At 51.2% G+C, this 12,738-nt stretch overlaps 3 protein-coding genes across 3 annotated transcripts; all 3 read left to right on the top strand.

The window, feature by feature from the left end:
* Positions 1–1,366: 1,366 nt before the first annotated feature.
* B0H65DRAFT_211799 (uncharacterized protein) lies at positions 1,367–2,533 on the top strand. Its single transcript, XM_062821941.1, has 2 exons — positions 1,367–1,893; positions 2,030–2,533. Exons 1-2 carry the CDS (start codon positions 1,549–1,551, stop codon positions 2,333–2,335), a joined length of 651 nt encoding a protein of 216 aa, XP_062682291.1. The 5' UTR covers positions 1,367–1,548; the 3' UTR covers positions 2,336–2,533.
* A 3,721-nt stretch (positions 2,534–6,254) lies between these two features.
* Positions 6,255–8,382, top strand: B0H65DRAFT_211787 (fructose-2,6-bisphosphatase). The gene is made up of 4 exons (XM_062821940.1): positions 6,255–6,722; positions 6,786–7,375; positions 7,428–7,541; positions 7,597–8,382. Exons 1-4 carry the CDS (start codon positions 6,617–6,619, stop codon positions 8,128–8,130), a joined length of 1,344 nt encoding a protein of 447 aa, XP_062682290.1. The 5' UTR covers positions 6,255–6,616; the 3' UTR covers positions 8,131–8,382.
* A 2,772-nt stretch (positions 8,383–11,154) lies between these two features.
* On the top strand, positions 11,155–12,583 carry B0H65DRAFT_574861 (uncharacterized protein; the record flags this gene model as incomplete). The annotated part of the gene is made up of 5 exons (XM_062830597.1): positions 11,155–11,398; positions 11,750–11,997; positions 12,055–12,246; positions 12,296–12,351; positions 12,421–12,583. The coding sequence occupies 5 exons, from the start codon at positions 11,155–11,157 to the stop codon at positions 12,581–12,583; spliced, it is 903 nt and encodes a 300-aa protein (XP_062682289.1).
* Positions 12,584–12,738: the final 155 nt, after the last annotated feature.

Here is a 12,738-nt window from a genome sequence, read left to right as displayed (position 1 = left end):
TGTGAGAGTCGAGAACTCGAAACATTGGATCATGTTATTTTGGTCACCGATATGCGCACCCTACTTCCTCCGTTTGATATCACCACGGTTTCACTACGACTACTACAACCATTAAAGTCGTTCACAAAGACGATGTTCTCTACACAACCGCAGTTACTGAGTCTTTCGAGCTAGAAATCCGCTCACAGAATCCGGTTCTCAGTCACCAATGGTAGCATTGCTCTATGGATACTCGATATGTCGCAGGGTATCTCTTCATCACCCGGAATTGCGGTATTCTCGTTGCCTCAAGGTCAGGTTCAGAAAAGTTGTAGAGAGCTGGGAAAGGGCAGTCGATGATGGTCTATGGACGTTGCCAGATCTCCCCCGGTGGACGACCTCAAAGGTCCTGGCAGCAGTCCGAAGTCGGACACGCTTCTGCCCTGCGCATCGACAAATGATGCGGATCAGCTGAGAAAGATCCCCGAATGCGGAATACAGGACGCGAGGTTGAAGCGTGCCAGTCAGCTTCGAATCCAGGTCCTTGGGTTGGAAGTGCTACTCTCCGACCCAGATCCTGGGTCGATATATGACAGGATAAATAACGGATAAATATCTTCGCATCATTACATTGGTTGTGTAAAGTTATATGAACCATTCTGAATCCCTTCATATTCCCAAGGCTGACGGCATGCCATCTTGACCTCGTCGAAAATAGCAGCATCTTCCTCACCAGGAAACATGATGTTTTCACCGAGTTGGTCAAATCACAAGTGTGGTTCAGTCTTTGGTTCGATGCTGCCTTGGGTCGCACCATTCCACTTTCTTACGCTGAGAATGGTTTCGGTGGAAGGCATTGGCACGGCAGTTGATTTTCATAATATAATCTGGTCCCATGGCCTTATTCCTCAGCACTCTCTTGGGGCAAGGTCCTCATATACGACGTCATTAGAACACGCTCAACACCACGAAGAGACATCACAGAAACAACTCAGGGCATCCCATAACAAAAAGTCGGACAAGAACATCTGATTCTTGGACAGAAACTACCTTCTTGATGGATTCGACGCACACCGTGTCTCACTTCCCCGTCTTTCTGCTGCCAAGTGGCGCCCCAGGAGGCGTAGACACGGCTCAAGCCGGTCGGGGTGGTATTATTGGCTTCAAAAGCGCCACGAGCAGTCCTTAACAGGCAGCTCCTCATGGACGTGATGGTGTTGAAGCTGCGTATTGGATCTATGGGAAATGATGCTCATGACCGACGTCCAGATTCCCTGTACCGGACTTGAGGTCCTACGGTCAGCCGCAATATCGAGGATGACTTCGACCAAGAACGACATGGTGCGCTAAGGTAACGTACCAGAGGCAGGTCAAGACCTGGTCTAAGGATGCCAGTCCGTGAGACTTGAAGTCGAGGGACAATGAGAGGAAGAGAAGGACGGAGGCAAGTATAAGAGCTCAGGTGTTCTTCACCCCGGAATCCTCATCGACAGAACAACCACAGCGGTCTGTCTACTAGATCACAAAAAAGCAGCACAAGCAACGACCACTCCGACACAAGACAGCACCATGAAGCTCATCCTCCTCTTCACCTTCCTCGTCGGCCTGGCCGTGGCCGGCGAAACCATCAACCTCAACAACCGCGCCGCCAAGCTCCCTCGCAAACAGACTTATCGACCTGGCAAGTTCTCCGACCCTTATGTCTCCCATCCATCGTCGAAACCCGCCAATAGCCCAGCCGACTACAAGACCTCAACCGACGAGGCCACCCTCCAGCGGTCTACCGTCACCCTCAAGAAGCTTCCCGATCAGTACATCGACGCCGGTCTCTCTAAGCGAAGAGAAAGCTTCAAAGCTCTGAAGCAATTCCGCAGACAAGTCTCCGCAGCCGATTTCTTCGAGTGCTACAACTCTGTACGTTCCCCCCTTTCCCTTTCCCTTTCCCTTTCCCTTTCCCTCTCCCATTCCCTCCCAGTGCCTCCCAGTCCCTCCCACTCCCATCCACCCCACCCCCTTCCTCTCAACCCTCTCTAACCACATCCAACAACAGAACCCCACCCCCTCAACCGCCGACTGCACAACCCTCACCACCCAAGTCCTCGCCTCCAACCAAGAGCTGGTGGTGACCGCCAACGCCTGTCTGGTCTTTACCTACAGATCTTGTCAAGCCTTCTTCTGCTCGTTGTGCTCGACGTTGAGCACCAGCACCGATTTCATCGGGAACCAGCTGGATACGTTGGAGGCGCTGTGCGTGGAGAATGGACAGGTGGGAACGATTGTGGGAGAGGGGGAGGCGGGGTGGGATGTTGGGTTTGTGAGTCCCGGGAGTGGGTTGCCTAGTTATGATGTTTGTTAGGGGGAAGGGAGAGAAGGGCGTGGGTTGAGGGCTTGGTGATGGGTTTTCTACTTGGGGTGGGTTTGTTCTGGCTATCTTTCAGATATGAAAATACTTAGCCTGATACCTTGCTTCCAGGCCTTTATTAGGAGATAGGATAGGTCTCGAACTAGCAACCCTCCCAAGGCTGAACTAAGGACCAAAGGTTATGGGTTGAAAGGGAAGTCGGAAGATTCCGCCAGACTGTCCCCTGCTTGTTGTTCAAGTACACATGGCAACCGAATGGAAATACCTAGTTCGTTTCAACCTGGGACCGGTTAACCATACAACCTCACCACTCCTTGCTTGCTGTCTAAACCCTTCTAGCCAGAGCTTGTGTGTGTGCTGCATCGCAGCATGACACAAACAACTCCCACATGGAACCCCCCACTGTTCACAACCAACGGTGTCATGATTTCATGAAAAGTCCAGCAGCAGAAGAACTCTTTACCAGCCAGCCCTGTTTCTTCCCCGCGATCCAGATTCAGATTCAGCAACCTGACCCAGGTCAAACCAGCAAGTTACCGGCTTGGCAAGGAAGCTTGGCATAGGGAACGATCCGAACCCGGACGTCGGTTCGTCGGTTGATGTAAACTTTTTCAGGGGCGCACCCAACTGGATGGTTGAGGTTGGCAGACGATCTTGGAAAAAATTACAATCCGTCACTTGACCTGAAAAAAAAGTTTTTTTTTGTTCTTGGAGATTCGGATGTCCCCGTCGCCCCTTGGTTCATCAGGTACTTACGGCTGGGCTAAAAATCATTTCAGTTGTGATCTGTAGACTTCAGTAAGCAGACGTGGTGATCGACCTCGTATCAAAAATTACCAACACCCGCGGCGAGCCGCGGGTAGGGCAGCGCTTACTTTTCGTAACATGTCCACTTTGAAGGCTTCGTTCCCGAGTTTCCCTATGCATGGTCAATTCAGCCTCAAAACGAAGTCATGGAGCCTTTGTGTGTTTTCAATGGACCGACTAGGTAGTGTCAGTCTGTCAGAGGCTGCAAAGGGAAAGAAAGGAAAGGAACAAATCGGGAAAGAGGATTTTGGTCAGGAAATGTCTTTTAATACAAAGAAGACCTTTGTGTTAGTGAGGTACCTGCTGTAAGCGGGGCATTGTACGTGCCATGAAGTACTATCGTAACTCCTGATACGTATCATGTCTCCCAAAGCCAATTCTGACTTTTCTCGGTTGCGAAATGTCACGTTTCGTGGGGAATATCTCGTTGTGTAGGTATATTTGTTCATCACTTACTCACTCTGTATGTTTGTCTTAGGAATTCTTGATGGTGGTATGCACCAGCCCGCGGGATGTGTCTCCATAACACTTAACATTTTAGCCATTTCCCCCTGACAGCTGGGTGGATTCGGAAGGCATTCCTCTCTCCATCTTTCTTTCACACCGCCCTGATGCCTTCCACTTCGCAAAAAAGATTTCCAAAACACTCGTTCGGGAGTCGGTCGGTTTGTCACGGCAGGCGAATTTGGGGTCCCGGTCATATGACCGCGCCATCGTTCCGCCCATTCGAGGGAGAGTCATGTGAACAATTTGGGGTTTTTGGAGAAGCAGATGAAGTTTCATAAGTGCGCCGTCAGATACAAAATGTATTGGCGTCGGGCGGCTCTTTCCCATCCTGCCTGGCCCCACTGAAATTTGGGATGTTTGAGAACCGTGATGGCTTCATCCAGCTTGTCCTCAGCTGGTGTGTCTTTCTTGTTCGGCTTCTTTTCGATGCGCGATCGGTGGTTCCTGGCAGTGTTTCGTTACATGGTCCGATCCGTGTTTATGTACCCCACACTTTCTTTCACCTTTCACCTTTCCCACGGGACACTCAGCTTCACAGGACAGGTTTGGTTCCTGCAGAGGCACAAATGGGCAAGCAAGGCAATCAAAACAGGTCGAACATGATCCGTCACGATGAAGGTGGACGCATTGATAAGTCGATGTTATTGTTCCTCGTGGTCTTTGAAGGTTTGATGTGTTTTCCAACGAATTTCTGTATCTTGTCGTTAGCGTTACACCAACTCCGCGGCCCTGGGGGCAAATGCACGTCATGATTCCCTTGCTTGTCGGGTGTTCCGAGTTCGTGGGCTTGGGATTTCTCACTGAAAATGGTTTCCAGTTCATTACAAACGTTCAAAGTCCTCTTTGGCCACCACCACCTCATGTGTCGGGAAAGGTGGGATGAGATGCGGTGCATCAGTGCATGTGCGCTTCCGCCATCCGGGGTTGTTGTTGCCGTGCAGACCGTGATTAAAGCTGAACGTCAACGGGCGAGCGGGAAGAGACCCTGAGATCGGGGTTGCCGTTCCTCTTTTTAAGTCTCACATTAACGCGCCAAGCGCCATTACCTGACTGTATCGAGTTAGGGAAAGACTTTGTATAACATACCGCCTTTAAACCCCCACCAACGTCCCTGTCACGGTGCTAGGCTCAACTCGCTTTTTTCGAACAAAAGCTCCCTGTGATCACGGTCTGCTTTCTCCCGAGGTGAAAAGGTTTGAACATGGCGGTCTGTCTGTGGAACCTGAAGAGCTTCTCACTTTTTGTTCACGTGTGCTGCAGATTTTCTGTTATAATTTCTTATTCCGACCTGTGCTGGTCAAAAACCACCTTGTCAATTTCAGACAGCAAGGCCCAAAGCTGAAGATGTATGCGCTCGGACTTTTTTCTTATTGGCAATCCGGACCTGGAGTAACCTCTGAAGTCCAAAGCGAATGGAGGGGCAATTTACAAAGTCGTCAGATTGTCAGGCGGGGTCCACAGCTAGAACAAAGTGTCAAACTGACACCCGAGCGGTTGTCGCCTGCCGTGCGTGAGCTACTTCATCACAGACGGGAAACAGTCATGGCATCTTGTCACTGTAGCAGTTACAGCAGGCAGGCCCTACCGTCGTCCGTGAAGCAGCCATCTCCAGTCTTGGCAAGGTTTGTGAGTCTCTCTCCATCCCGTCAAGGGTGGGTCGGGAGTTGAAACGAGTGGTTGCTGAGAAGGCTGGAACCCTTTTGGCTGGCCTTGGCACTGTGATGCTTGGCGTGAATTGGCTGTGAGTCTTTCCATCTTTGCTGTGAAGAGCAGAGTCTTCCTTCCGATGTTAGCCAAATGATGCCATCTTGGGAGTTTGTCTGCTCATGATCAATCCGAACGTAAGGTAAATAATCGGAAAGTGTTGAGTGCACTGCAGACGGGAGTCATCCATCGTGAAGTGTTGAATCGTGAATGAATGTTACACTCTGACGGTTTTGTACGTAACGGTCACCGATGAAAGAAAAAAAAAGGTACAACCCGGGTTGACCCATTCGGGTGGGCTTCCAGTGGGTGCCTCGCTGGACTCCCACTGGCTCCCCTGGGCCTTGCCTGCCTGCCATTCCACCGCAATTACCGTCTTCCCTGAGAATTCCGATGGTGACGGAACCGCAAGGGACAACATCCAAGGTCATGTCCTCGTCTCCGGTATCATAAAAAAAAAGTAAAATTCTTTTGGGAGTGTCTGTTTCTAGTTTGGACATCAAAAGCTAATTACATTTTGAGGAAATGCTAGTTGTTCAGGTGTGCCTGTGAATCCCCAAAGAGGAGTCCGGATTCATAGTACCGTACATGGACTGGTACGTAATGCGGTAACAGAAACCGGACATGACCCAGGGCACCTCTTGCTAGACGGGTACATCCATCCATCATTACCATTACCTTATCCTTATCGATCAATACGCTTCCTGCTTCCACTTGTTACAACTTGACATTGTCATCCCGTTTCCATTCTTCGACATCGATCCTCTCTCCTCTTCACCTTTTCCTACTACTACTTCTTCTTCCCTCCCTTCCATCCTCCTCGTCTTCCTCATCCTCCTCCCCCAAATTCGCCGCTGCCATTGCTGTTGCTCGCCAGAGATCGTCCCCGATTCCCGTTCGGTTCTAGTCTCGCCGCCGCTTCCATCGCATCCGCCAACGACATCCAGACTTTCCATCCCCACGTTTCCACCCGCAACGCCCTGCTACGTCGTCACGAACAGGTACCTTTCAAGCCTTTGCGCAAGACCAGCCTACCAACTGCCCTTGTTGCCAGCCAAGAACCCCCCGGTCACTGGCACTACCCCAACTCGACTTGCCTCACGCGATCAACTACTTCACCGTACTTGTAACGACACTTGATCAAGACCACAAGAACTCGACGACTGGGCGCCCAAATCGGTGGCTACATGTATTCGCAGCGTTCTCTGCCCTTCCTCGACCTCGACCAACTCCCAGTACACCAGCACATCAGCAACCATGGCCCCTAGGACGAACGGCATTGGCGTGCAGGTTGAGAACACCCGCATCTGCGTGGTGATGGTGGGTCTTCCGGCCCGGGGAAAGAGCTATATCGCACAGAAAGGTACTATATCATCGATCTTGTTCTCTTGATAGGGTCCAATTGCTAACTCCAGTCCCCTCCCAGCGCAACGCTATCTTGCCTGGCTCTCGATCCCCGCCGCTACCTTCAATGTCGGCAACTACAGACGCACAGATGCCCCCCAACCGCCCGCCGACTTCTTCGAACCCAACAATCAGGAGGGAGAGCGCAAACGCCGCGCTGCCGCCGAGGCCGCCGTAGCCGACATGCTCAGGTGGTTCAAGAAAGGAGGAGTCGTTGGTATCCTTGATGCCACCAACAGCACAAAAGAGAGGCGCAAATGGGTGCTCGACATCATGACCCAAAATAACATCGAGGTGATCTTTGTCGAGTCCAAGTGCGACGACGAGAACCTGATCATGGCCAACATCCGCGACGTTAAGACCACCAGTCCCGATTACCAGGGCCAAGATCCCGAAACGGCGGCGCTCGACTTCCGCAATCGCATACGCAACTACGAAAAGGTGTACAAGTCGCTCAACGAAGACGGCGACGAGGAGGATTTGACTTTCCTCAAGATTATGAACGTGGGGAAGCAAGTCATCATCAACCGCATTCGCGACTACCTGCAAAGTCGTGTTGTTTACTACCTCATGAACCTGCACATCCGCCCTCGATCAGTATGGCTGTCAAGGGTACGTATTTCCGGTTGTCCCTAGCAATTGGCGGAATGCTAACAATTTGTAGCACGGCGAGTCCATGCTCAATCTCGAAGGCCGCATAGGTGGCGATGCCGAGCTATCGCACAGAGGTGAAGAGTACGCGCGGAAGCTCCCCGAGCTAGTATTAGAATCCGTTGGTGTACGTTACTCCCTGCCCCGCACCCTTTGTCTCACCAGTCTCTAACATTCCGCAGAGCGACCGCCCTTTGACAGTATGGACATCAACACTAAAGCGCACCATTGCCACGGCGCGCCACCTACCAAAACACTACAATCAGCTACAATGGAAGGCCCTCGACGAGCTCGACGCCGGCGTGTGCGACGGCATGACGTATCAAGAGATAGCGGACCTGTACCCGGATGACTTCCAAGCGCGCGACGAAGACAAGTACAACTACCGGTATCGTGGAGGTGAAAGCTACCGCGACGTGGTGATCCGGCTGGAACCCATCATCATGGAGCTGGAGCGCAGCGAGGACATCCTCATCATTTCGCATCAGGCGGTCATCCGCTGCATATATGCGTACTTTATGCAAAAGCCGCAGGAAGAAAGCCCCTGGGTCCCCGTGCCGCTGCACACGCTGATCAAGCTCACACCGAGGGCTTATGGGACCGAGGTGCAGACTTACAAGGCCAACATCCAGGCTGTCAGCACGTGGAGGGGGAAGGGCAGCACGGCCAAGCATGAGGATCCTAGTCCCGAAAAGAGTCTTTTCCAGACTCACTAGGGGACGTCATTATGATTTGGGAGGATAAAGAAAGACTACATACACATACGCAAGAACGTTGGTATATAATACCCCCTGTTACTACTACCACACGCTACGCTGCACTACGAAATTGTGGGTTCTTTCTACAGGCATCGGGGAAACATTTGGAACCAAAGAAGGGTTTGGTTTGGTCTTTTCTTGTCTCTTTTTCGAGCGGCGGCATCAAAATCAAAGCGCGGAACCAAGAAAGAGACGGGGTGGGTTGCGGTTGCGGTTGGGCCTGGGCCGGTTGGAGTTTTCAGGTGGTTTGGGATTGGAATTCACTCTATCAATGACTATTGACTGTAATTCTATCATCAATTTCTATTACTTGATCCGAAAGGCGTGCTGTTGCAGTGTGTGTATGGGTGAAGTGTCTGGTAGATCCCGGCACGGCGTGAGCTGCCGGTACGTCGGCGTTGTGCTCTGAGAGATCCATCAAACGAGGATATTGTCACCAATCCTTATGGTATCTCTGATATCTCATCCCGTCATACCCCTCCTAGTGTAACTAGTCCCTGCATCTCTGCCATCTCTGAATTTCACCAGTCGACTGACATACCGAACTCGAAATATAGGATTCCAATGGCGTGATCCACCTTATCAAGACGCCATCACCCTCAGTGGTATAACTTCTCAACAACACGGCACGCGATGCAGGTCAACGTAGTCGGGAAGTACTCAGGAAGTACTCGGGATGTTGGTGATCATGCAGGAACCGTTGGCGGGTTGGCGGGTAATTCCAATGACACTATTTACCCCTGATTTCGCTGGGAAAGCCACCACTCGACGCACCCCTAGGCCCCAATAACACCCCATGTACTCCCATTTTCCGAGGTGCCAGAAGACAGTAACCACACTGGCATATTGACCTCTAATCAAACCAAAAGATATATATTTCCATTGAATTCGACCTACTCTATTAGCCCATATTCCTTCTCCCTCAAATCCGTTGTCCTTATGTTGGCCGCAAGGTGCAGTCTCCACTGTCTGGTCCAGAAGCAGGACAGGCAGGGTAGGTAGGTACCGAACAGAGTTGACTATCTACTACTCTTTGCCAACATGACCGGAAGAGTCAAAATAACGTTAAACGTGCTGGTGGTGGATAGGGGATTATATATGAGAAAAAAGAGCGAGGTTATCTGGAAGTAAGGTTTCTTTTCTCTTGAGTGTCGTGAGGGGGTGTACTTACGACTAGGGGCGTACGTGGGGAGTTGGGGAGTTTCTGGGGATGCGCTGAGTGTACTCTAGCTTGGAAGGCATTCGGGAGTTGAATGTTTCCTCCGTTTTGCCGTTTTCTGAGAGCTGATGATCGTCATCCGTGTTGTGCATGCGGTAGGTGTTCAGCCGGATTGAGATTCTTCTGGCGTTAGATGATGTTGATATGGCTTAGGTAGGCAATAGGTAGTTCCCTACCATGCTTCATGGGACTTGGACTGCTTGGGCAGCGAAAGGGGTACAAATGGAGCTGCCCCTTCATCATTGTCCAGCCTACCTCCTGAAAGCCAGAACTTCTATGTGATATAATCAACATAAATTATTGTGTTTCAAACCCGGCTTGGGCGGCACCAGTATCATATCATCACAACAACCAACCAAGCTACCACCGGCCAACCCACTCAGCAACCCACGGTAGCAGGCAGGTTGTCGCCGGAAACTCAAAAACTCTTTGCCAGTCTAGGAGGCAGGAGGCAGGAGGCAGAAGGAAGGGAGGCTACATCGAGACTGGATCGAGATTGGGTCGGCGTCGCTCATGCCAGGTATAGATATGCCTGCCTGCCCTGGGTTGAAATGGAAGTCACAGCATCGAGAAATAAATACCACGAAGGGTAAATGGCAAGTGGCAGGAGTTAGGGAGGCTACACATTGTGATCGGGGCGGCGTCGCTTATATTACGTACTTGATGATATGCCTGCCTGGCTGGATCAAGAACCCTTCCAAGTTTCTAAGCCGCAGGCCGGGAGGTCGACTTGGGAGGACTGTGCTTGCCTTTCGAGTGATGATGATACCTAAGAATGAGTGGAACCCCAATATAAGTACTTGCAGTCGGATACCGTAACAGGTAGCTTCCACTTGATCCGCGAGATCAGGTCCTTGGTAACTAACGTCCAACAGGCCATGGGGCGGCTGGGGGAAGTGCGCGAGCGGTCGGGGTGTTGATTATCAAAGACCGCGACCTCGAGTTCCGAGTGAAGGCGTTTGCTTAAGCAAGTACGACGGCTTCGCGCGGCCGAAAAGCAGAGATGCTTCCAGTGGGATCGGACTCAAAGTTCCGAGGAGGAAAGCAACTGCAAAAACCTCGGAGCTGGCGGCTTGATTGACGGAGAGTGAGATTCGTTGTTGCCATTCGTATATAAATCTTGAGCCGGTACGGGGAAGGAACCATCGAAATTTCGTCTGAACAGCAACTTGGGCGCACACCTAGAAAAGATCCACCCAGTGATCAGGCCGGACAGAAGAACCGCGGTCGACCTCCATTTTCTTCTTGATTTGAGTACTCTTCGTCTTCTGCGAACCTTAGCCCCAAGCTCCAGTTCGGACTTGGTTTTCTGCCATCTTATTTGTCTCCGTCTCGTCCGCATAAGTTGTCGACAAATACATCCAGAGTCTGACATAGATTCAGATCGATGCCGACGCCGACGCCGAGGCCGAGGCCGAGGCCCCCCCCCCAGTGGGCGTGAGCCCCGGGGTGAGGACTCCGTTGATTCGGGGCTTGGCCGAGTTTGCCCTCTTCAATTTGATCTCAACCGCGAGCTCGCATCTCACCTCAGCTGCGACCTTCCATCCCGACCGACGGCCGAAGATGGACTCCAGTGACTCGCAGTGGCGCACTGGCTTCTTCAGGCGAATGCCCCTTTGGGTTGTTCTGCCCATGATCACCAACGTCCTGTGTACGTCCACAATTCTATTCCCATCAACTCACAAGTCCCTGTTCTGACAGTTGTCCTCTGCTTTCTACCTGTAGGCTACGGCGTTGAGTAGTTTGCGATCCTCTGGGACCATATGAGGCCGCTCGATGAGCGCCCAGCATTCCTGCCGACACTCGGCAACATCGTCGGCTCGGCCGCAAGCGTCGGAAATGCGATGATGGGCGTCGCTTTCTACGAGGCAGGAGTCGTCCACTTTTGGCTCCAAGCTATGAGAGGAATGCGAATTAGCGATTTCTACAATCACTGGGCGAGCCCCATCAATGTGGTCGGCGCCGTGATGGCTCTCTGTCACGGCAGAGCGGTTCGCATGAGCTTGGGTAAGTCAACTTGAATCCGTTCTTCCATCACTTCCTTTTCCATCACTGCTTCACTTCTTCCTTCACTTCTTCTATCACTTCCATCACTTCTTCTTCATCACATCTTCTTCACCACTTCTTCATAACTTCTTCTTCCATCACTTCTTCTTCCATCCCTTCTTCTTCTATTGCTTCTCATTTAATCCGTTCTCCCTCAATACTCTCTCCATTTTCCCTCAACAATCTCTCCATTTTTCCTGAACACTCTCTCCATTTTCCCTCAATACTCTCTCCATTTTCCCTCAATAAGTACTCAATACTACCAAGAACTATACTCTCCTTTGATGCGTTACTAATACGTTCATGTTCTAGTCTGTCTCTTGGTCACAGCTACAATGTTTGCACGCACGCCAATCATTCACAGCGCCTACCATACAGAGACGGCGTCAATCCCTTTCTTTGGGATTGCTGCGGTAGACATGACACCCAACGTCACCCATTACGGGGTTCTTCCCTCTTCCATGGCGGCCACTTCCCTCAACGCGTTCCGTGGTTTGCAAGCAAACCAACCCATCATGTTCGGCGAGGATGTCTGTGATAATTGCACCTTGAATGCTCTTGTAAGTTGCGAAGCAGGCTCGTGGTTGATGACAATCGGATGACTAACCATTTTGTAGGGGCTCGGGTGGAATGCTAAGTGTTGGTCCTTCCATGCCGGATCATATGACTTTGAGGATCCCATCCTCGACGCGCGCTTCGATTCTGTCACCTACGACCTATTCAAGATTGATATCACGGATTCACGGATTTACATGGCCCAAACGGGTTTGGAATCAGCATCAGTACTCTGCGCAAACCTCAAGATGGCTGTAAAGGAGTGTACCTAGCCGAGTCTCCCCCGCAACCGTGAGATACCAGATCGACGTCCGTGGTCGGATGACAAAGTTTGAGCCGAACAATGTGATTGAATCTGTGTAAGTGAATTCGATCTCTATCTGATGGGATGACAAAAACGCAAATTGGCGGCTAACACTTTTGCCTAGTGAGACATATCCGCGCTACCCCTTCGAGCTCGAGTACCAGATGTACCCAGGCCTCAACAGAGTATTTCACGTACACGACAATCGGTTTGTGCATCTCGGCAGTGTGGGACGCACCATGTTCAACACACACCTCGACGCGACGTACAAAGAAGAAAAAGTCTAAGAAGAAGAAGAGTCAGAAGAAGCGCCCCACAGGCTTTGAAGGTGAGTTTGAGGTCTTTCTCCATGACGATCGCAAGCCCACGCACTATTCCCGTTTGGACGGCATATTGACATCTTTCTACTGTCAGAGTACTTTTGCGACCCCAGTAACATGAT

This window comes from Neurospora tetraspora (assembly GCF_033439725.1).
Source record: "Neurospora tetraspora strain CBS 560.94 chromosome Unknown B0H65scaffold_4, whole genome shotgun sequence".
Classification (NCBI taxonomy): Eukaryota; Fungi; Ascomycota; class Sordariomycetes; order Sordariales; family Sordariaceae; genus Neurospora; species Neurospora tetraspora.
Note: the sequence above shows the minus strand (reverse complement) of the source record. Positions and strands in the feature narration are given on the sequence as shown.